The sequence below is a fragment of the Musca domestica genome, unplaced genomic scaffold, assembly GCF_030504385.1.
Source record: "Musca domestica strain aabys unplaced genomic scaffold, Musca_domestica.polishedcontigs.V.1.1 5, whole genome shotgun sequence".
Classification (NCBI taxonomy): domain Eukaryota; kingdom Metazoa; phylum Arthropoda; class Insecta; order Diptera; family Muscidae; genus Musca; species Musca domestica.
This window is the reverse complement of record NW_026712346.1, coordinates 8023374-8048717: the sequence shown is the minus strand read 5'-3', so window position 1 is coordinate 8048717 and position 25344 is coordinate 8023374. Positions and strand designations below refer to the sequence as shown.

The 25344-nt window shown below is 36.9% G+C and overlaps 1 protein-coding gene across 1 annotated transcript; it reads left to right on the top strand.

Annotated features, from left to right (window-relative positions):
- The first annotated feature begins 18708 nt into the window (after positions 1-18708).
- LOC131804888 (uncharacterized) lies at positions 18709-20536 on the top strand. Its single transcript, XM_059128141.1, has 2 exons — positions 18709-20102; positions 20248-20536. The coding sequence occupies exon 1, from the start codon at positions 18972-18974 to the stop codon at positions 20091-20093; it is 1122 nt and encodes a 373-aa protein (XP_058984124.1). The 5' UTR covers positions 18709-18971; the 3' UTR covers positions 20094-20102; positions 20248-20536.
- The last annotated feature ends 4808 nt before the right edge of the window (positions 20537-25344 follow it).

Here is a 25344-nt window from a genome sequence, read left to right as displayed (position 1 = left end):
AAAGTTTCTGCAAAACCAAGTTGATTTTTAATTTTTTTTATACCATTCAGAGGTCGTTACGGCATGTGCTTTTAAACTATTTCAACAATTTTAATACCTCTTTTGACACTTTTCCAAAGATATTTTAGTTAAATAGGAAATCGCGAAAAATTAATGAAATGACGAGAGTTCTTCACAATATCGTGTTCCTAATACTATTACAATTATTTTTCATCCCATAAAGCAAAAGGCTGTAAATATATGAATAGATACACCTACATAAAGTGTATACATGTTTTGACATTTCAAAACTACTAACAGAAAAAATTGTTGTTAGAGTATTGGGTATTTGTATATTGATAATTTCCACCACCTCTTTGAAAATAATAATTTTATGTGAGAAAATTTTTGCTATATATAGGGTAAGGCTAGAAATACATAAAGCGCGTATTTGGCCGGCTTAAGTCATCGGCTGGCTTCTTCGTAGATGAACAAAGGAGTTTTAGATTGTCTTAGTTCGATTTTGGTCCTAGGCTCCTTTGTTCATTTCCGAAGAAGCCAGCCGATGACTTAAGCCAGTCAGATAAGCGTTGTATGTATTCCCACCTTAAGTGTGCCTAAGGTCGGCATGTCCCAGTAGTCGGCACTTTTTACTTTTAAGCCCAAATAAATGAAACTTTTATAACTAAATGTATTTTGTTTACTTCAAATATATTGTCAGCTATCTTTGTGCACAATTTCGCTAAGAAAGATGATTTATTGTAATAAAAATTAAATTTCTGTCTGTGAAGGTCCTCTACAATCCATATTCTTAAGAAAAGTACAATAAATCAGTTCAGTTTAACTAAACAAAAATATTATATTTTAATGAATTAATTTATTATTATTATTAATTATTCTTACAAAAAATTGGTATGCCGACTGTTGGAACATGCCATACCGACAATTGGCAAGTGGTGCCGACTACTGGCAAAAAAAGCATTGTTTTAATAAAACTACAAATTTATGAAATTTATTAAAAATTATTAAAACTGTATTTATTATTGCAAAAACTATACAAAATTTCGAATATGAATAAATTAACTTTGTAATAATTGAAAAGTTCCACTCAGAATGGTGAGCGATTAAAAATGCGAAAATCCTAAAAGTGCCGACTACTGGTACACTTACCCTACATACATTTTAAGTAAATAATTTTACAGTTACTTTTTAAAAACAAAGCGACAACATCAGTTTTCATTTTCTAAAAAACACGTGTTGAATATTGTTGTCTTTAATATTGCCAATTCGTGAGCATTCAATTCACAGTTGAGCTGAAGTTCTTTGTGCCGAAATCAACAAGCCCAACAGCCTTATTTTTATATTCTGATGAAATTTACTATGGAAAAACCTTGATACTATGGAAAAACCATAAGACTCGTTGGTATCAGATTCGAAATTGGTTTACTATGTTTTGAATTCAAGACAAATCTCTTTGGACTGAGTTCAGAAGTTCTGAGCGGCCATCGTGTTCCAACCAAGCGGAGATGCTGAAAATTGCTATGTCTGTTTTCGTCCCTTTCGGACTCATAGCTGATTTTCTGTTGCACGGAAAAATATTTGTGCAACATTGCTGGAAACGAAATATCAGTTGGAATGATCGGAGCAATTGCAATGATATCGGAGCAATTGCATAAAAGGTTCAGATCTTGGAGGAACGAGTTCAATGAAGTTTTGAAGTTTAAAGATCCAAGATACATTTCCAACAATTTATGTAATGGCTCCAACATTCAGTTGCATTTTTGGTAGATGCAAGCCAAGCTGCCTTTGCTGCAGTTTGCTACTTAAGAATCTTTCATGGCTTTGGAATTTACGTTTCATTTATCACGGGCAAAACGCGATGTGTTCCTAAGAAATTAATGACGATGTATTCCTCGTCTGGAGTTGCAAGCGGCTGTGCTCGGAATACATCTTGAAAAGATTGTATCCATGCCATGAGTTCCATATTAATTCAATACATTATTGGTCAAATTCACAAACTGTTATACAATCGATATATTCCACTGAACGCCGTTTTAAAGCTTTCGAAAGTCATCGAGTTGCTAAAATTCTGAAGTATTCAAAGCCGAGCCATTGGAAACCCGTCTCAATTCCGCAGATGCTGGCACTCGTCCTTTGACTCCCACGGAATTTGTTGATAACGGTATATGGTGAATGGGCCAGATTTTCTAAGAAACGAAGAATTATTGTGGCTTCATGTTAAATTTCAACGATGTGATATACAAAAAGAGGAAGAATTGAAACCGTGTATGTTAATTTCAAATAACGATGTGAAGTCATTCAATTTGGCAGATTTTCTTCCTTCCCAAAACTGAAGAGTCCTCTTCTTGCATGGATTCAACGTTTTATTAGGAAACGAAAGACGCCGAATTAGTGTTATGCCGACTTGTACAAAATGAGAGCTACTTCGATGAAATAAAGTGCCTCAAAAACTCCCAACCAATTTCCAAGTCAAGCCCTGTATATCCTTTGGACCCATATCTAAGAGCTTGCGGACGAATAGATGAAGTAATATTTTTGCATGTTGATGCCAGAAGACCAATTATTACGCCTTAAAAACAATGTGCGTCAGAGTTAATACTGCAATACCATCATCAAAAGAATTACCACCAAAATATGGCCATTACAATCAATGAGGTCCGACAGAACTTTTGGATACCAAAATAAAGTGTTTGTATAAAAGTGTTGTGAGAAGGAGCGTTGTTTACAGACAAGATAAAGCAAAGCCATCACAGCCACAATTGGGTCAACTTCCACCCGACAGGATCACTCAGTTTGTCCGCCCGTTTACTAAAACAGGAGTTGATCTTTTCGGTCCATTCAACATAATGAGAGGACGGCGTGTTGAGAAGCGATTGGCAGTAATATTTACTTGCCTAACAGTTTGAGCGGCACGTATAGAGTTGGCTAAGGACCTTCCGGCAAATTCTTTTATACTATGCTTAAGAAACTTATAAATCGCGGTGGAACTCCTGTACGCCAGCGAAGTGACAATGGAACCAATTGTATTGCCAACCAAAAGATATTAACTAAAACTGCTTCTTAACACGGGTAAATTAACTCAAAAAGCCAATATGCACAATATAGAGTGAATTTTCAGTTGTCATCAAATCGTTGTTGGGGAGGTTGCTGGGGAAGACTTATAAGAATAAATAAGTGTTTGCTGTCAAAAACTTTAAGTGAAGAATGCCTCTTGAAACATTACGAAGCGTGCTTATTGGAGCTGAGAAGATTATAAATGGTCGACCATTGACAGAGATTTCCATATCTTGCGAAAACGACGAACCTATAATACCGAATCATTTTCTTTCTAAGTTCCACTTGTAGGACTCCAAGTGATTCCGAAGAAAACGTTTGTTTACGAAAACAAAAAAAATTAAAGGATCGCTTGTGGAAAAGATGTGTCGTCGAAATTCTCATACAAAGGAGGGAGAAAGTTGAACATATGATATTGTAATATTCCATGACTATTGGTCTTTCCAAACAATTGGCAAAAGGGAAGAGTTGTGAAGAGTTACGCAGCGAAGGATGGTCAAGTTCGATTTGTAGATGTGATGAGTCTAAGCGGAGTTATTCGTCGACCAGTGTCAAAGCTAGCCATTCTAGATTTATCAGGTGGTGAACCATCACCTGGTTCACGAGGAGGGGAATGTTAGAGTATTGGGTATTTTTCCATTGGTAATTTCCACCCCTTAAAGAAAAAGGAAAAGAGACATTGCTACCTTTGAAATTAATAATTTTACGTCAGAACATTTTTCCTATATTTATATTTTATGTAAATAATTTTTCAGTTTTTTGTAAAAAAACGGGAAAAATTGTATTCAGCTGATTGCTTTGCCAACCTTATATTCATTGTACCATGGATTCTTGTAGGTTCTGCAACAGAGTAAAATTAGTTTCATTGTTCATTTACCAAGGTAATATCATGCAATCATACGATTACCGAACAGAAAACTAAAATACTAGCCTTTGTTTAACTTTCAGTCGAATGCGCCTTAAATACATTTTCATTTTAATGCAGAATCCATATAGAAGGTATTTTGAAGATTTTGCTAAATTTTAAAGACTGACCTAAAATAAAGCGCCTCATGAGTTATGCAAGACTATGTTATGGTTTGATATATAAAGACTGACATAAAATAAAGCGTTATTCATGAATTACACAAGAACTAATAGTTACGATAAAGCTTCCTTAAAACGAAGGGTTTAAAACAGAGCTGCAAACCACTTGTCGATTTGGTTCAGTGGTTCACACTAAACTATGAACCATGGTTCGGGTTTTTAAAAGTTTTAAAGGCGGCTCGAAACTTTGTAAACATATACGTATTCAGTTTCACACACAAACTGATGTCAAACATATTTTGCGCTCAGTAGATGTGCAAGCACACATGAAAGAAAATTCTAGGAAATTCTTCCCGCCTGCAAGTCCTCAATTTGAGGAATGAGATGAGGTAGGAAATACCGAGGTCGAATCCACCCTGACCAATGAAGCACTCGAAAACATAATTATATTGGAGAAAAGGACTAAGGAATAAAGGAGCTACGCACAGAAGTCATTTCCAACGAATATTGATAAGAATGCATCGAAGAAGTGGGAAAAGCCGAAGAAATTTCTCTAGTTATGAAAGGGAGAGAGAGAGAAATTAATAGCAAGTCATCAATGGCCGTGAAAACAGAATACCTTCAAGTGTTCCAGGGAAACCAAGTCAAGGAACTCAAAAAGGAGGCTATAATAAGAATCCTTTGTCCAAGAGCGACGAAGTTAGCTCAAACACTGAAAAACCTGGTGTTTCTGAGAAGAAATCCGAACCTCAGCAGAGGAGGAAACGGACCGAGAAAACAGAAAGGCCATCTTATGCCAAAACAGCCATGAAACCTTATTGGGACGAAATGAACTAATTATTGATAATTGAAGGCGGTGATTCAATTCCCACCATGAGCAGCGGCATAAAGCACTATAAAATGTTCTTTAAGCTTGCGGTACACGCAAAAACTGTCGCCCTAAAGGAGATTACCGAAAAGATAAAACCCTCTTGGGAAAACGACAGCCTCAAGTTGGCGAAGAAGAGCGAAATTCCTCGTTTTGATGGAACTAATTAATACATGTGAGATTCCCATTGGATTAATTCAGGAACCTTGGACTGTTAAGAACAAGGTCTCTGGATTAAATCATTCCAATACGGAGAACTTGTATAATATGTCACAAAAATGTATATTATTTTTTCTCCCCAGAGTTGTCAACATACACCTAGCGTCAGTATACCTGCCGTTCGACTCACCGACACCACTCCTACGTCGGAACTGCAGCGGCTGATGAGCAAAGCGTGGGTAGCGATGCTAACTCACACCACATTGCGTGGGGTAGTACTAACACTAACAAAAGGGGCCAGGACCTGTTAGATTATCTAAATACTAACGACCTAAACAATGGGAATATTATTATATTAACATATATTACATATCTTTTCGTTCTGAGAATCTTATACACGAGATTCAGAAGAGGAGGGTTTCGGATGAGCACTCTTTTTCGGATCATCGGTATATAAGGTTTGAACTAACACAGCCGCTGTCGAGCTCAATGCCTGGAAGCTTTTTTTGCAAACAGGTTGAGAGCGTAAATGATGTATCAAAAATTAAAAAGTTTCCTTAGGCCTTTTGGTTGACACACACTTTCCGCCGAGCATCACGACATACATATTACATCGGAAGTTAGAGGGAATGGGTCTGATAAGGGATCAAAAATTTATGATTATTCGATGGTAAAGGATGCCACCAAAAACTTCAAACCGTTTAAGGCAGCGGGACCAGATTTGGTCTTCCCGACCCTGCTCGAAAAAAGGAGCTATAATATTCAATGAGTGCCTAAAGTTTGCGTATACTCCAAAAGTCTGGCGGGAGGCGAGGGTAGGTTTTATACCCAAACCTGCTAAGACAGGCTACGAAATACCTAAGTCCTACTGACTAAAGTCTTATTGGAACGCACAATCGATATTATGATTAAAAGCAAGAACGAAAACGATATGCTTAAATATAAACAACATGCATACGTTAAAGGACGTTCAGTGACGGTATGTATTGATATCGAAGGCGTTTTCAATAACGACAGCACAGAAATACTTATCCAATCCTTAGACAATTTTAAAGGTCGACCGGGCCTCCAAGGAGTGGATAAATCATATGCTAAGGAACAGATGGATAAATTATGGGCTAAATGATGTTAACATCATGGATAAAAAATGTAATACAAAAATATTATAGAAAGTCCAACGAAAGCCTCAGAGCGAGTGGATAAATAAAGGCCACGTTACATACCATAAAAATTGTTACAGGTAACAACGAGAGAATCAATGGAAAACTTTGTATCGGACCGGATACCTGAAATAATTGTTGCTGCCTCATGTGAAACATTAATTCATACCTGAGTGGATTAACGGATTCCTATCGCAAATGCCGAGTGGATACTGTTGTTGTACAGATGGCTCAGTGCTAACGATCATTCAAGCGGAGGTCCGGGCGATTGCAGAGTGTCTGAACTGCCAACATGAGACCGGCTACAGTAAACGTCCTAACGAACAGGAAGATCGCTATAAAAACTATAACGTCCAAAACAGTAAACTTAGACAATCTAGCGCCGCTAAACGCGTCACACAAAAAACTCCCACATATTCCTATGAAACAATAAAGTCTTAGTGAAAACCACTAGAATTCTATTGGGCGACCTCAATGAGATAAAAAGAAGAATCTTTTATTACTAGGTTAAAAAGATATTGGTGGGTAACTGGCATTCTTACGGGGCATCTGGTCCTACAGACGCATTGGTATAAGATAAAATGTGCAGATAGCAGCATAAGAAGGATCGGAGCTCCATACCAGACCTTCAGGAATTTTGTTAGGGCAATTTAATTTCAATACACTGTAAACAACCATTTAGTCTAGAGTGCACAACATACCTATACTGGCTTAAGTGTATGCCCACCAGGACATGTGGCGATTGTTTCGCCCCTCTTTTCTACCTAGTTTAATCTAACCTAACCCTGTCTATATTATTATTTTTTCTAATTAAAATTCTATTTTTCTTAATTATTTTAATTTTGATTCATATAATTGTTAACAATTTCTTTAATTTTCTTATACTGTTTGTGTGTTTGATCATTTGATTCTTTTTTTCAATACATAAACTCGATCTCATTTTGCAGTATATCAGTTGCGTTATAATTGGATGTTTTATTTTTTTATGAATTCTTTGAAATTATGCATGCATAATTGGTTCCCCGCCACAAATACTCCATATCACAATATGAGTTTATTGGGCTTTTATGGTCACGTTAATTAAATGAAAATAAACGAATTTATTTCATGTTCTGCTCAACGTTTCGTTGGCTTGTTTCCAACTTTTTTATCTATCTATTTGATGCCTTTTAGTACTAATTTGGGGCCGGTGACTAGCAACAATGATTATATTAACTTACTTTGGTGCGTAAAAAATGCGGTATGATGATAATTGAATTAATTCAAATCACATTACACTTGCTCGATCACTTCGTGATTCGGCTTTTAAGGCTTACCATGACCCAATACAATTTTTTATGGCCTTATACTGTCAAAACATATACAAATTCTGTGTATATATGTATTGTTTTGAATAAAAAATACAATAAATTTAAATTATTTCAAATTTTGTTACAAAATAAATGCAAATTTTCAACGTAAATGGATAACAAATTGTACAATTTTGTGATAAAACTGTATTGTTGTGTAATCTCGAAATTGCATTCTTGTTTCGCGGGTTTTCCACAATATAAACATTTTGTTAAGAACTTAAAAAAAAAAACAAAGACAACTATTGCATATTTAAAAGCCTTTTTGACACTACAATTTTTTCTAGTTTCTTTGAAGTTGACCAACCTTTCTTATTGAGCCATGGTCTGAACTATTCTTTTCAATATAGGAAGTCACATATGCCTAAAATTGATTTGCATTTGTCCAACGCATGCAGTGATGGATTTTCTTTCTGTTGTGTTCGTATGGAATCATAATACCACAAGTTTGGTTCTTTACTTAACTGGCTTGGTGAGAAATTACAAGAATCTTAATAAGGATACTGTAATTGTATCGTTAAATTTAACAAGGGCATTTGATTCTATTTCTCATCAAATATTACTTAGAATACAGATGTATGAGCTCGACTTTTCAGTGCCAACTTGTAATTTTATTCTATCATATTTGTCCGGTAGATCACAATTAATTTATTACAATGGTAAACCTTCAAGTATGGCTTTGCTCTGCATTAGACCCTTTGTTTTTCATTCTGTATGTCATAGCCTCCCTGGGCATTGCTGTGGGGTAAATTGCACGCCTCTCTCGTATGTCACTGACCGTTTATCGGAAAAAACTAATAGCAACATAACGCACGTCGCTATTTACTTCAAAACAAGTAGCAAAAAATGTACGTCGTAGCTAAATCGTAAACAAGTAGCAACAAAACGCACGTCGATGCTAACTCGTAAACAAGTAACAATAAAATGCGCGTTGATGTGTCTGCAATGCAAACAAGTAGCTACAAAACGCATGTTACAGGGTCTGCAATGCGTTGCTTGTTTGGTAACAACTACCGACAAAACGCACGTCGTTGGATCGGTAATGCATTACTGGCTCGAAAACAACCAGCAACAAAACGCAAGTCTTTGGAACTGTGATGCGTAAACATCTAGCAACAAAACGCACGTTGCTGGGACTGCAATGCGTTGCTAACATTTAAACAACTAGCAACAAAATGCACATCGTAGGGACTGCATTGCGCGGCTAATTCGTAAACAACTAGCAACAATGTGCGGCAAGAGGACTTCCGTAAGTTCGGTAGGCCAACAGAAGCCTAGATCACGGAAGAAGAAGCAGCCAATTGTGTATTCTTGTAACTTCAGGTTAATAAAGTGAAACAAAAGCTCTTGGAAACACGACCGCCGAAGCGAAAGAAGTCCAGGACTACGAGATACCTGAGTGAGTTAGTAAAGCCACCAGGAAGAGGAAAGAGCGAGTTGACAAAAGCCGCTCAAGAACACGTGGATCAAGTCTAGTGAGTTGCCGAAGCCACTAAGATAAGAACAGGGGAAGCTGCTGGGAGTCCACTTATCTCTGAGCCGGACGAACACCCGAGATCCTTCCAAAGACTCCATGCGATATCCTGATTATAAACATATTAACCGAAGGATAATAAACCGGGGTGATCCCATATTGATAGAGAGACTCGTCTTTTCCTTACTCCCGTCGCTGACACAAACAAATTTCTGTGACGAACTCTGGCCGCCGCTAACCTCAGCAAACGGAGGAATCCGAGTCATTACAGAACTATGAAGGTAAAGTATTGTTTTCATATGTTTACAATTTTTTCAAATTTATACGTTTGACAACATATTATTGTCAAAGTCTATACTCATAAATCCATTTTATACACACAAAATCAATTTTCAATGCATATAAGACAGTTCCCAATATGCATTGAAAATTGACAAGGTAAATTATAGAAAATGTAGAGCTGGGAATACTAATTTGAAATGAGGTTACCTTTATTTCATTGTACCATGATCATATCGATTCAGTTCAGAGGAGAGTTTGTGCAATTATTCGTAGTATATGTGGAACTAATTTATTGTTACAATTGTGGGTTAAAAAGAGATTGGCGAATGCTCTTTTAATGGCCTAAGTCACTTATGGGCTTGAACTGGTATCTGGTACGATTAGTCGTATTTGCTTAAGATTCAAGCGTGTAGTGAATGCTATCGTGCGGTATGTGTATGGTTTGTAGAAGTATGATCACGTTTCATATTATGTTGAAGATTTCCTGGGTGTTTATTTTGGGAAATTTGTATCAGTTAAGATATAACATAATTAAAAAAAAACAATCAAAGGTGGTGTTCCTAGGCTACTGGCTAATATGTTCAGGTTTTCCAAGTCAAAAAGGAGTACTGAGATATGGTTCAGTTAGGTTGAAAAGAGGGACGAAAACGATCGCCACATGACCTAGTGGACATACAGTTAAGCCAGTATAGGCCTATCGTTGTTGAAAGAATATAGGGAATTTACAGTCGTTATATTTAAAATTCTGTTGCTATAACGAAATTCCTGAACTGTTTTTTGCATTTGCCATGATATGATTTAGGTCTGGTATGGAGTCGTTCCCTAAAAATAGGATTTGATATTTGCAAACGCTGGGCATTGGCAGAAAACAAGCTCTGAGGTTTCATCATCTTCCCCTCATGCCCTGTATATACTGTTATCTTCACAACCTATCCTGGACCCAGGTGACCCATAAGGATGTCTGTTACCCCACTTATCTCCTTCTTGCCTAATAATAGAAGGTTCTTCTTCTTATCTCATTGGGGTCGCCCCATAGGATTTTTGAGGTTATCCCTATATCTTCATAGTTCCATAGGGATATGTGGGTGTTTTTTGCCCACGCTGGATTGCCCAAGTTTACTGTTGCTAATTCCCTGCCTGTTTTGTTAAGAGAGTCCGCTATCTCGTTACCTCTAATTACCGCTTGACCTGGTTCTCATATAATGCGTTGAGAATAGTTGTTCATTGAATGTATACATTCTAGTACAGTTTTGAATTTACAGTTTTATACGTTATAGCTGCGATTTTACTGTCCGTTAGGACGTTTACGGTTGCCGTCCTCGTGTTGACATTAATTCAGTTCAGACACTCTGCAATTGCCCGGACCTCCCCTTGAAGGATCGTATCATGGTCGGGCAAGCAAAAGGAGATTATGGTGTGTGGTTCTTCAATAAAAGTCCCATATATAAAATTGTTTCTAAAGACCTACTTGGTGTTGTCATCATTGCACCGCATATACTTAAGAAGCACATTCGTTGGACTTTCTGTAATATTTTCGTATTACATTTTACATACTGATTCGTATGTTAGAATAGGTCTAATTATGCGTTTGAATAGCCAGTGTGTCGTCCTTGGATTAAAACCACATTTTGAATCTAATGCCCAGCATCTATGAACTTTGTTCTTTCCCGACGTTATTCAAAGCGCCTTCAATAGCAATGCATGACGCCAGTGTACACATCTTTTTATCGAACGTGCTCTCGATGCGGTGTAAAACCTCATGTAATGCTGTTTTCACTGAACGTCCTTTAACGTATGCATATTGTTTATATTTCTGCATATCGTTTACCATCATCATCCACCAATGTCTCGGATGGTGTATTGATTTTAAAAAGAATTTATTTTTAAATTTTTTATACATAATTTCGCTATCAACCTGTTTGCAGAAGATCTTCCAGAAATTGCGTTTTGCTGTCTTTGCTATGTTGTTGTATTCCTTAAGTTTTTATGATAGGTGTCCCAGAATACTGCTAGTTCTCTACGTCGTGCTCTATTGTAAAGGTGAGAATAAATAAAACGCTTTTCTGACTGGCTTAAGTCATCGGCTGGCTTTTTCGTATAGGAACAAAGGAGTCTTAGGTTGACTTAGTTTGATTTTGGCCCTACACTCCTTTGTTCTTTTTCCAAGAAACCAGCCAATGACTTAAGCCCTTCAGAGAACCGTTTTATGTATTCTCACCTTTACAATTGAGTTCGACTGTATACATTCAATCAACAACTATTCTCAACGCATTATATGAGTACCAGGTCATGCGGGAATTAGAAGTAGGGGATTAGCAACAGTAAACTTGGAAAACCCTGCGTGGGCAAAATACACCCACATATCCCTATGGAACAATGAAGATATAGGGATAACCTCAAAAATCCTATGGGGCGACACCAATGAGATAAAAAAGAAGAACCTTCTATTATTAGGCAAGAAGGAGATTAGTGGGGTAACAGTCATCCTTATGGGTCACCTGGGTCCAAGATAGGTTGTGGAGATAACAGAATATACAGGGCATGTGGGGAAGATGATTAAACCTTAGAGCTTTTTTTCTGCCAATGCCCAGCGTTTGCAAATATCAGATCCTATTTTTAGGGAACGACTCCATATTAGACCTAAATCATATCATGGCAAATGCAAAAAAAAAACACTTCAGGAATTTCGTTAAAGCAACAGAATTTTAAATATAGACTGTAAAATCCCTATATTCTTTCAACAACCTTTAGGTCTAGAGTGCACGATAGGCCTATACTGGCTTAACTGTAAGTCCACTAGGTCATGTGGCGATCGCTTTCGTCCCTCTTTTCAACCCAACCAAACCATATCTCAGTACTCCTTGTTGACTTGAACACAACCTTTGATTGTTTTTATTTTTAATTATGTTATATCTTAACTGATACAAATTTCCCAAAATAAACACACAGGAAATCTTCAAAATAATATGAAATGTGATCATACTTCTTCAAACCATACACATATCGTACGATAGCATTCACTACACGCTTGAACCTTAAGCAAAAAAGACTAATCGTACCAAATACCAGTTCAAGCCCAAAATTAATTCAGGGCATTAAAAGAGCGTTCGCCAATCTCTTTTTAACCCACAATTGTAACAATAAATTGGTTCCACATAATCTACGAATAATTGGACAAACTCTCCTCTGAACTGAATCGATGTGAGCATGGTAAAATGAAATAAAGGTAACCTCATTTCAAATTAGTATTTCCAGCTCTTCACTTTCTGTAATTTACCTTGTTAATTTTCAATGCACATAAGACAGTTCCCATCTCTGATTTTGTGTGTATAAAATGGATTTATGAGTATAATTTTCACAATAAGATGTTGTAAAAATATAAATTTGAGAAAATTTTAAGCATATGATTACATTAATTTCCCTTCTTAGTTCTGTAACGACTCGGATTCCTCCGTTTGCTGAGGTTAGCTCGCGGCGGCCAGAGTTCGTCATATAAATTTATTTGAGTCAGCGACGGGAGTAAGCAAAAGACGAGTCTCTATATCAATATGGGATCACCCCGGTTTATTATCCTTCGGTTAATATGTTTATAATCAGGATATCGCATGGAGTCTTTGGAAGGATCTCGGATATTCGCCCGGCTCAGAGATAAGTGGACTCCCAGCAGCTTCACCTGTTCTTACCCCGGTGGCTTTAGCAACTCACTAGACTTGACCCAAGTGTTCCTCTTCCTGGTTGCTTTACTAACTCACTCAGGCATCTCGTTGTCCTGGACTTCTTTCGCTTCGGCAGTCGTGTTTCCAAGAGCTTTTGTTTCACTTTATTCACCTGAAATTACAAGAATACACAATTGGCTGCTTCTTCTTCCGTGATCTAGGCTTCTGTTGGCCTAGTGACTTTCAATCGAGTGCCCACCCTGCAACTTTCTACTTTCCTTTTATAATCAGGTGTCAACAACTTACCGAAGTCCTCTTGCCGCACATTGTTGCTAGCTGTTTACGAATTAGCCGCGCAATGCAGTCCCTACGATGTGCATAGTGTTGCTAGTTGTTTAAATGTTAGCAACGCAGTGCAGTCCCAGCAACGTGCGTTTTGTTGCTAGATGTTTACGCATCACAGTTCCAAAGACTTGCGTTTTGTTGCTGGTTGTTTTCGAGCCAGTAATGCATTACCGATCCAACGACGTGCGTTTTGTTGGTAGTGGTTACCAAACAAGCAACGCATTGCAGACCCTGTAACATGCGTTTTGTAGCTACTTGTTTACGAGTCAACAATGCATTGCAGACACATCAACGCGCGTTTTGTTGCTACTTGTTAACGAGTTAGCATCGACGTGCGTTTTGTTGCTACTTGTTTGCGATTTAGCAACGACGTACGTTTTGTTGCTACTTGTTTTGAAGTTAATATAGGCATGCGTTTTGTTGCTACTTGTTTTTTTCGATAAGTGATCAGTGGCAACAATCGAAAGTAAAGGGAAATATAATTTTCCTAAGGGAAATATAATTAATCCAGAAATGCCATATATTTAGTAAAAAAAAGGATGTATAAATATTAATAATTTTCGCTTATTACCGGAACTAGACACGTTTGTGTGGCCGAAAACGAGCCTGCGACTTCCTCCATCACACTTTTCTCTCTCCTCGGATTCGTCGAAATCAACGGTTTTTTGATGAAAACCACCCCCTGGCGGTTAATCAACACTCTGTAGGAGCGTCCACAGACTTCCACGAAACGTTTGTACTGTTTACTAGGCACCCGTAACACCATGCCCATCCAAATATGTCTCTGCAGTCCCACCTGAAGCCGGTCCCATCAGTTTCTGACGTCGGGAACCACTACTACGTTACGCATTCTTCTCGGGTCCCACCATTACTAGAACCGCTTTCCTCCTCTTCCGACTCCTTCCAATCAGCATACCTTCCCTGACCTCGACGTCGAAAACTATTTCGTTTCCCTGGGAATTATCCCTTTCGGACGAAGCTTCTGATTGTGAAGCGATGCTAGTCGGAATCACTTCTGGTAGGGATTCTTCCTCATGGGTGATTATTGATGATCCCGGGGACATTATCGGTGATGGCAAGGATTCATATGATATTACTCTCTTGAGGCCACATAAAGCGGCCTTGACCGTTGCTGCACTCTAAAGGGACGAGCAATAGCCACTGGTCGTGATACGTCCCCTATGGTCGTTCTTCCCAGCAAGGCTGTATTGGCTGGGTACCCCTGATACGCCCTGGCAAATGCGTTTGCTGGACGTTAGTGTATCCTCATCTTCCCGGTTTTGCCACTGTTGTTTGTAATACGCTTTGGTCTTAAGTACCGGCGGTCGGTTTTCCATGTTCCAGTCGAGACTTTTTTTTACAACTGAAGTTACAACAGACAATTGATTAGTGGCCGCATCCAATACTGGTGCGTTAGTGAGTGCAGAAGAGGAAGTCTCCGCCGAAGCGAAAGGTTTCAGTTCGCTTAGGTGTGCCCTTCGCACATCGTTTCATTGTTCACCGCGAACGCTTACAATCACGGGGGAAGTATAGCCCATCACTTCGTATGGTCCTCCATATTTTGTGGCCAACTTTGATTATTCTGACAGACCTGTCCTTGCATCGTCTTAGGGGTCCGGTGCGCCCTCTCCGTTGGGTTCTCCTGTGGACAGTAAGGTGCGGTGAACTGCTGTCGAACTCGAAGTTCTCGGAGGCATTTTCTCAATTCGCGATTCGTAAATTGAGTGCCATTATCCGAGACAAACACTTTCTGAGTACCGAACCTAGACACAATCCGCTCTCTAAATGCTTTGATTATGGCACCTGTGGTGGCTTTTCGCAACGTCACCAGTTCCCCCCATTTGGAAAAACGATCAATAAATACGAGAAGCATTGTGTTGCCGTGTTTTGTCCTGGGTAGAGGTCCGACGAAATCTGCACAAACCATGGACAACGGTTGCTCGGGGATTGTTGGTAACTTAATACCTATGGTGCATCATCAGTCACTTTCCTCTACCGATATATCTTCTCTTGACGTGATACTCGACGGGAAGTGTGTGTTCATCAAAAGTTCTAGGGTCTCTTCTATTGTTTCATCATCTTACCATCATCATCCACCAATGTCTCGGATGGTATATGGGTTTTAGAAAGATTTTTTTTTAATTGTTTATACATTATTTACGCTATCAACCTGTTCGTAGAAAATCTTCCAGAAATTGCGTTTTGCTGTTTTTGCTATGTTGTTGTATTCTTTAAGTTTTTATGATAGGTATCCCAGAATACTGGTTCTCTACGTCGAGCTCTATTGTAAAGGTACATAAAACGCTTCTCTGACTGGCTTAAGTCATCGGCTGACTTTTTCGTATATGAACAAAGGAGTCTTAGGTTGACTTAGTTTGATTTTGGCCCTACACTCCTCTGTTCTTTTTCCAAGAAACCAGCCAATGACTTAAGCCATTCAAAAAAGCTATCACCTTTAATACCTTGACATCTTTTTCATCTATGCTTAGGCATTCAAAGTTTCCTTTCTTTTTTTCTCCCGAGCTTCATCCAGTCAGTTTTGGATTTGTTGGTCGGATGAAAGGAGTGTTCATCCAAAACCCTCCAATTCAGAGTCCCGTTTTTAAGGTTTTCTGAACAAAAAATAATGTGTAAAACCTCCTGAGTAACTTTATTTTCAAAGTTTGCTTTATTTTCAATTTTAAGAATTATTAGGTCGTTACCTTTTAGATAATTTGGTATTTAGATAATCTATTATTTAGATAATGAATCTAAATCTAATCTTAGCCATGAATCTAGGTATTATTTCCGTTCTTTTGAGCTTTCATTATCTTCATTTTTCGGTTTTGGTTTGAACATATATTTTTTATAATGATTTTTTATTTCGATTTGTAAGAGTGTAGTGTGATAAGTATTTACAAGTTACTAGCTGACCCGGACCGCGTTGCTGGCCATTGTATTAGCGTGTAATGCATATTTTTAAGAACCTTATATAATTATCAAATGATTAGCTTTCCTCTTTAAAAAGCCTAAACTTTCATAAACAATATTGGATTGCACCTATAGTCAATCTACAAATTTGTCGGTGTTCATGCTTATTGCTGTTTTCCTTGTTTTGTGGTTTATTGTTGTATTCGTTTCAACTTATTTATTTAGAGTGCACAATACATATTTATGTTTAATGAAGGACATGTTGCATATGCGCATGTATATATGTTTTCAATTTGTTGGAGTTTTCGTCCTCAGAATCGATAATAATTTTTAAATTAAGTTTAACTATCATAAATAAGGTGTCATCGGTTTATAAAAGTTATGAACCCTATAAAGTATGTTAAAGAGTACAAATCTTTGTTGATTAAATTATGTCTGTGAACCTATCCGTTCTCCATTTGCAATTACGATAGAGCTCACCAAATTAAATATGCGTCTTTAAGACTTAGCACATATTATTCATAGGATTATTGATTGATTAGATATACCCCTCATGTAATATTTTCTCCTAATATTCGTCGACTAAATGTACTCCAATGTGGCATTTCAGTATGACTTCAGTACACTTAGGTGTAGTCCTTGCCTAATTTCCAATATAACCCACCGATTTGAGGTATTTTGTAGGCCTCAAAAGCATTTTCGAGGTTATAAATCATTTGTTAAAAAAATTACGAAAAGTCTACGTCATGATTTATTTCCTATTCATCAGTACCTCTTTATATTCGTTATAACATCGTATTTTCAAACCTCAATTGTCAGTATTATAAAGGTTTTAGCAATTTTTTCCAAATCAAAAGTAAGTTTGAATTCGTAACTTTTAGCAGACCATATTTGTGCAACATCGTATGTCAATTAATATACATCCGTCTGTGTATGTGGCCGGTCGTTAAAATCGTAATAAAGGCGACATATTTAGTTTAATCTTTGAATATTTATACAATATTCTTAGGAAGTTAGAATATATACGTTTCGTTAAGGAATAATACCGCTAAATATTCGTCCTTTTGTATGTTTTTGTTATAATTTTGTGATTTGACATTTAAAGTTTTCAGTATTGTGAAAACAATACCGGCAATAACTGTTTACTATTTAATTTACTAATGTTCCCCAATATGCGTAGCCCCAATTTAAAAGTACGTTGGGGTTTTAATTGTTTTGATGCTTTGAGAAGTATTTTTTAATCATAACTGTGTAGAATATATGCAAAATTTCTTTATTTTTTGTTAATAAGAATTTTTAATTCCAAAAGGCATTCTGAAACAATTCTATACAAAACTAGCTGGCCCGGTCCGCGTTGCCGGCCCGTACTTTTAGTCTTTAAAGCATAATAAATCACAGATCTGACTTATGTAGGCGGCACAATTTTGATTATAAGTAATGACGCCATTATAATTACTCCAATTTTGATTATAAGTAATGACTTGATTATGAGTAATGACTCCATGACTAAATATAAATTAATATTCATGGCAAAAATTATAATTACCGTCGGTTTTAGATATTTTGAATAGCCTGATCTTATTTTTCAGCTATAGGCTTTAATTTGAGTGTTAAATACCTATATGATAAAGAACATCTATAATAGCCCCATGTGAAAATTCAGCTCAATTTTTGATATTGTAAAAAACATTCAAATGAGCTATAATTTGAAATTTGTATTTCCAACGTTTAAAATCCCGTACTGCGTGGTATTCAGTTTTGTCCACCTCATACTTGAAGGCAGAATGTAGTCAGAATAGCCAAAAAAATACTCTTTTGCTCCGATTACCGTATGATGGACATTAATTGTTTGTCATTTAAATTTTGCGGTGGAGATCCAATAAAGTTCCTTTATAATTTCGTATTTTTTTTTTCATGTTTCTGCCACAATTTCCGGCTGAATGAGTCCCAGATTGACATTTCGGAGTTTATTTCATATAGACATACATCCCAAATCTACGTTCCCAACCAATATTCTCTTGGGGGTTACAAATTCAATAGAATACCAAATTTTCTTTTCTGACCACACATTGGTTGGGAAAGTGGACTTGGGGGTATACTAATGTGGGGACTATACTTAAATAAATTCATATGAGGATAATTATCTGTAAGATGATTTTCCACTCCAGGGTTTTTTACCCCAGGTAGCCTCAAGACTAAGATGCGCGCTTTTCCGAAAAATAAAAATTTATAAGAAGAGGGTTTCTTCCCCCTTAGAAACAAAGATGTCAAATAAGGGCCAAAAAATGAAAAAGTGAGCAAGACCACGAAAATACCTTAAATCATATGATGGTGATACCAAAACGTGATAATTTTTTGCAAAGATGGTTTCTTCTTAAATTATCAACATAAGCTAAAATTAGTACGAAAAATATGGTTAAAATGTAAAATGTTTGAAAAACGAACTATAGATCCCTGCAATGAACAAGCATTAAATTTGAGCTCTGTCAAGAAAATAATTAAATATTTAAAATTGGAGATTTTTACAAATTGACTGGACTATTTCTTGTGGATATTGGTGTTTGAAGGTCTGGAGCTGTGGCTTTTGGTGGAGTTGGTTTTTCTTCTCACCTTTTTAACCTGTTGCTGTGCATTTTCGTTTGGCGCTCTTTTTTTTATTCATTTGCATCTGCCAAGGTAATCCTGAAAATGCCGTCGCTATTGACCTGTAATGTTTGTAAGGATCATATTGCCAAATCCAAATATAAAATTGGTTGCAAAGGCTGTGCAAATTTTTTCCATTTGGATTGCGTTGGCATTTCTGTGGCTGAGGCTAAAATAAATAAGCAACTCAGATACACTTGTGTGTGCTGTGTTCGGGCTACTGGTGGTAGTGGTGACGCTGGTGTGGTTGATCGCGGAACAAAAGCGAACACTGCAGTTGATGCATCTAGGGTTGGTGCCACAGCTGATGCTTCTTTGAATGGTGGTGATGGGACAGTTGGTGTGGCTGCGTGTGATTTTGTTGGGAATTCAGATGCTCTGCGAGAGCTGCAGGATAACTTGATTTTGTCTATGAAACAACAAATGGACACGTATATGGCTAGATGTCTGTCTGAATTCCGTACCAAAACTGATGCTCTGTTTGATCTTTATAATGCACAAATATCTGAGGTAAAGCGTGATGTGGTTGAGCTTAAAAAGGCCGTAGTTGAGTTGAAGATGACAGTCTCTGAAGTTAAAAGTACGGCTTTGTTAGCAGAAAAGAAACTTGCTGATAGGATTTCTGAGCTTGAGTCTTTTAACAATGTGCTCCAGCGAAGGCTTAACAGAGCTGATATCATTATAAGAGGTTTGCCGGAAAATATTAAAGACCTCAGGAGCTTTGTTGTTAAAGTTGCTAATTTGTGTGGGTTGCAACTATCTCATGGCGACATGCAGCAGTGCTGTTACATATCTGAACGTAGAGCGGTTTTGGTGAAGTTTAATTCTATTCAGACAAGAGATTCCCTTATCCGCCGATTTGTTAAAAGAGGGAAGGTAACCCTAAAAGAAGTTATGGAGAATTGTCTATTGGAGTCCCGTATCTACTTAAATGATCATCTTGTTAAATCGGCATCTAGTCTTGTCTTTGCCTGCAGAGGCCTGCTCAAGAAGAAGAAGATTAAGAAATTCAGGTTGTTAAATAGTGATGAACCTCAAGTTGAGGTAATACTTGCTGATGGAAGTAAAACAATTTTTGAGCGACAGGAGCTTCTTGAATTTGCTCGTAGTTGTCCTCTGCAACCGGGTGGTGCTCCGTTGGTTGGTGATATGCTGCTGGGAGTGTAGTCATGTAATGTAAATATTAATTTTGTTTTGATCTCATTGGCAATTTAATTGTTTTCTTGATGCAAATTATTGCTTATTTGTACTAAATAATCTTTCATATTATTATTTATTATTTATTTTTTTTATTTATATATTTATATTTTTCAATTTTTAGTATAAGATGCGAAATCGAATTTACATAATTTTGCTCCCCAGCCCCTTTATTTGGTTTGATGTCACTTGATGATAATCTGGGACCCATAATTAATGACGCTCACTTTTTTAAACCCTTATTTGAGGGTTTGTTTGGTAAACTAACGTATGGCCACTTGAACTGCCAAAGTATTCGCCCATCGAGATTCAATAATAAAATTGATGAGCTTCGATCCTTGCTGGTTGGTAGTGGTATCAGCATTTTTGGTGTCACTGAATCTTGGCTTAATTCTGCAGTCTCATCGAAATCGTTGGTTATTCCAGGATATAAGCTGGTGCGGAGTGATCGTGTTGGTCGTGTTGGTGGTGGGGTATGTCTCTATATTGGTAGTGGCATTCCTTATAAGGTAGTTTTTCGTTCAAATAATTTTGGTGTTTGTGAGTCGGTGTGTGTTGAGTTGAATATTGGGGCATTGGTTTTGCTTGTGGCGGTAGTATATCTTCCCCATGGCGATGTTCAGTCTTTCTGTGATGTACATGAGAGTTTGTTTGATCGCTTCTCTAATATCATTGTCCTTGGTGATTTTAACTGTAATTTATTTGTGTCTTCGAACTCTGTTTCGATGAGAGGATTATGCAGATCATTGGGGCTAACTATTGTGCATAACATGAAACCTACCCATTATGATTTGGCCCATAACTCTACCTCGTTAATTGATTTTTGCCTTACTAGTGATAATTTGTCCTTGGGTTTCTCGTCTCAGGGTCGATGTCCTGGTATATCACACCATTCCTTTGTTTTTGGTTCGCTTAACCTGCCTGTATTTTCAGAGGAGAGATTTATTGAGTATCGTAACTTTGGCCGAGCGGATTGGTTGGGCATTTTAAATTTCATATCTGATTTTGACTTCAACCCCTTATATTCCACTTCTGATGTGAATTGTCAACTTTCACTATTTGATTTGTTGTTTAACGCGCTATTGTCTTTCGTTCCTGTTTCTGTTCGTAAGGTCAACCCCAGGAATGATGCATGGTTGGAATCTGATGTGGTAAAATCGGCACGGCTGTTTAGAGATCTTGCGTACTTTGAGTGGCGCAAGCGACCTATGGAGGGTAATAGAATAATATATTGTATGTATAGGAATCGTTGTAAGGCTGTGATGAGGAATGAGAGGCGTAAGTACTATAATGATTTCTTTGGTCGTATGAATAATAATCAGCTGTGGAAATCTCTAAAGTCGTTTGGTGTTTTGGGTAGTGATAATGAAGCTCCACCAATTGATGTCAATGCTGCTAATCATTATTTTTCCGGTGGGAATCCTGGTTTTGTGGGTGAGCGTGGTCAGTCTCTTTATAGTGAGGGTCATGTGGGAGATGATGTTTTTCGGTTTTATTGCATATTTTATTCTGATGTTGTAAGGTCATTAAATAAAGTTAAGTCGGGAGCTGTGGGGGTTGATGGCGTGCCAGTAAAGTTTTTTAAACTTATATTTCCATACATTTCCTTTTATGACATCTACTTTTCCTCGGGCGTGGAAGGTTGCACGAATTGTTCCTGTGCCGAAAACTGGTGAATCATTTGATTTGCCGAATCTGCGTCCCATTAGCATTCTACCTGCTATGTCAAAAGTCGTTGAGCATATTATTAAAGAAGCGATTGTTGACTTCCTTGATGATCGTAGGCTATTGAGTAGTTCTCAGTTTGGTTTTCGGCGACGATGTAGTACGACCACGCACTTATTATATCTTACTGACATGATTAGAGATGTATTTAATTCATCTGATGTTGGGTTATTATTGGGCCTTGACTTGTCAAAGGCTTTTGATTCGATAAACCATTCCCTTTTACTTGACAAGCTGAGGTTTAAGTTTGGTTTTTCATCTTCTGCGTGTCGTTTAATGGCTTCATATTTGGAAGGTAGGTCTCAGTTTGTTGTTCATTTGGGTGTTTCGTCTGAAGTTTGTAGTGTCCAATGTGGAGTCCCGCAAGGTTCTGTACTGGGACCGTTGTTATTTATTATGTTCATTAATGACATTGTGCACTCAGTTGTTGATGACAGGTGTTGTCTGTTTTTGTATGCAGATGATATTTATGTTTTCTTCAGAGAGGCTGATATTGCTGGGTTGGAAGGGTTGGTTAATTCTATTGTTTTGTCTCTTTCGTCGTGGATTTCGCTAAATGGCCTTATGATCAATTGGAATAAAACTAAAGCTATGCTGTTCAATGATCATGGTAATGGTGGTTCTCTTAATATTACTGTGGGTTCTGTGTTAGTGAAATTTGTTGATGAAATGAAATGTCTTGGTGTTATAATTGATCGGAAGTTGGACTTTAAGAGACACATTGATTCCTTGCTTTGTCGCATAAGGTTTCAGCTGCGGAGGCTGTATTGTCTTAATGCTTATTTGCCTTGTCATGTTAGGAAGAGAGTGGTTGTATCCTTGCTGCTATCGCAGGTAAATTATTGTCTAGAGGTAGTCTCTGGTACTACTTCTTCTCAAATGCAACGTATCCGTAGGGCGGTAAATTCGATTGTTCGTTATGTGTATGGCTTGCGTCGTGGTGATCATGTTTCTTGTTTTGTTAATGATCTCCTGGGATTGCCATTTAGCAGCTACGTTGATCTTCGTATTCTTCAATTTCATTACAGTGTTATGTGCAATTTTGACTCGCCTCTTCGTGACAACTTTGTGTTTTGTAGATCATCTCGAAATCCTCAATTGTTGTGTCCAAGGTTTTCGTCCTCCATTGGTGAGAGATCATTTGTGGTTAGGGCGGTGAGATTGTGGAATCAGCTTCCTTTGGCCTTACGTACTTTTGCCCATACCAATTATCTGTTTAGGGTTAAAGTAATTGAATACCTTCGCCTTAATATGTAGGCTATGTTTTTGTAGTGGTTGCGTCGGTTTATTATGGGTTTTTCTTTTTGCTTTTCTTTTTGTTTGGGCTGGGGAGCCACTATATTATCTTCTTAATTTTATTTGTAGGGTATAATGTGAGTTACTATTTATACTCTGTTTTGTGAGTAATAAAATAGTTATCTCTTATTTTTAGCTCGTTTCTGCTACACTTTTTCACTGCTCTACTAGACTATTGTTTAGTTGGTGATGGTGAATGGTGTAGGGTTCGAGCTTCTCGTGAATTATTAAGATAAATTATTAGGTTTAATATGTTATTTGTTAAGTTTGAATTAATCATTGAATTTGTATTATGTTAGGGTATTGTAGATAGATAATATAAGTTATGGGCCCTGTGGGCTTATTTATATTTCTTTGTAAGGTAAATAAATGAAATGAAATAAAGGAATATACTTGAAATCGGGTTGTTCCGTTATCAGGGGTTATGATCCATATCATGACCTGGCAAAGCGATTAAAGGTATCTTGAATGTTTAGGTAGAATTTCTATTTTGCGTTCTTTATAGTCGGCGTTTGACTGATTGCAGTCCCAATGTATTTTGCATTTTGTGTTCTCATTTGACAATTTATTGAAAGAAGTAGGTCCACTTTTTGAAATTAGCCCCATAACGCTTCTTTGGTCATTTTTGTTTGTTTAAATGTGTTCGCATCTTCCAGCTGAAGCACGATGTAGGTCCTGGAGTAGAAAGCATTTAACATCGTATTGCGCCCTCATTTCATTTTTAATACTATTCATTCAGAATTCAAACCAATAAAAAAATGTACACTTCAATATAGAAAAAAGAAAAAGAATCTTCAACTGGTTCGCTGATTTTTTTTTTTTTGCGGCAAATTTTTAAAGGTCCTTACGAAATTTGTCGGTAGAATGTACTATTATTTTGAAATTAGATTCCATTGAAAAATTGTCGATTTTTCTCGATTTTAGAATTTTCATATAAAGCGACAACGAATAAAATTGTTATTTATAGATTTTATGTATTTATTCGGTATTACGAATAAATACATAAAATCTATAAATAACAGTTTTATCCGTTGTGGCTTTATATGAAAATTCTAAAATCGAGAAAAATCGACAATTTTTCAATGGAATCTAATTTCAAAATAATAGTACATTCTACCGACAAATTTCGTAAGGACCTTTAAAAATTTGCCGCAAAAAAAAATCAGCGAACCAGTTGAAGATTCTTTTTTCTATATTGACCAAAAAAAACCTACACATCATATTAGAATTAAAAAAAGAAACACTACAAATGTACATTCGAAAATAGTAAGTCAAAATGGAAAAAAATATGCAATATAAAACATTACTATTGTACATTTTAAAAGTCGAAATGAAAATGTTCAAATTTCACATTTTTACGCGATTTTGTTGGATTTTATTCTTTTCTGCCAAGAGGCAATTCCGAATTTGTCTTAATCGTTAAAATCAGACCGGCGGTCTTTATGTTATAAGAGTAGTAACTAACACAACTTTCTTTTACATATAGAGAGATAGATTTAAAAGTAGGCGCGTTTCTCAGCCCCTAAATAAGTACTTAGGGTTGGATGGAAAGCCAACAGCATCTCGTGTAATAATTCTGAAACCGATATCTTCACTATTTTGGCAAATATAAAGATTTTAGATAAATCGAAATAGTGGGCGTAAAAGCAGGTGTGGTCAATATTTTTTTCTTTAAAAACCTAACTCGGGGTATGACAAACGTTTGTACAAAAAATTATGCAAATCGGTCCAGCCGTTTTCAACTGATTCCGTTACCAACAAACAACAATTGATTTTTATATATATAGATTCCTTATCAAAATAGAAAATTCAAGTTTTTCAATTCCGCGATTTTTCTAGAGGCTTTTCTCAAGACTTTCTCTTATGAAAACGTTTCCACTATAATTACAAATAACCAAAAGAAAATTTGAGTCAATTCGGCCAAGCAGTTCTCAACTGATGTGTTACTATGTTTTTTAAATTGTATACATAAAAATTTAAAGAAGTATGTGTGACCAGTTCCTCTGACCCCAAACTGATACCTAGGGTTGGGGGGAGAGTCAAGAGTACATCATATACTAAACTATGGAACAAATATCTTCATTATTTTGACAAATATTAGGATATTAGGTAAATCGAAAAAAATGGGCGTAAAAGTAGGCGTGGTCACTTTTTCTTTGCACAAAAACCAAAATCGGGGTAGGACGAACATTTAAAAAAA

What these genes read in the sequence shown, in the direction of transcription:
- LOC131804888 (XM_059128141.1), top strand. Translation starts at nt 18,972, where the DNA reads ATGCCGTCGCTATTGACCTGTAATGTTTGTAAGGATCATATTGCCAAA.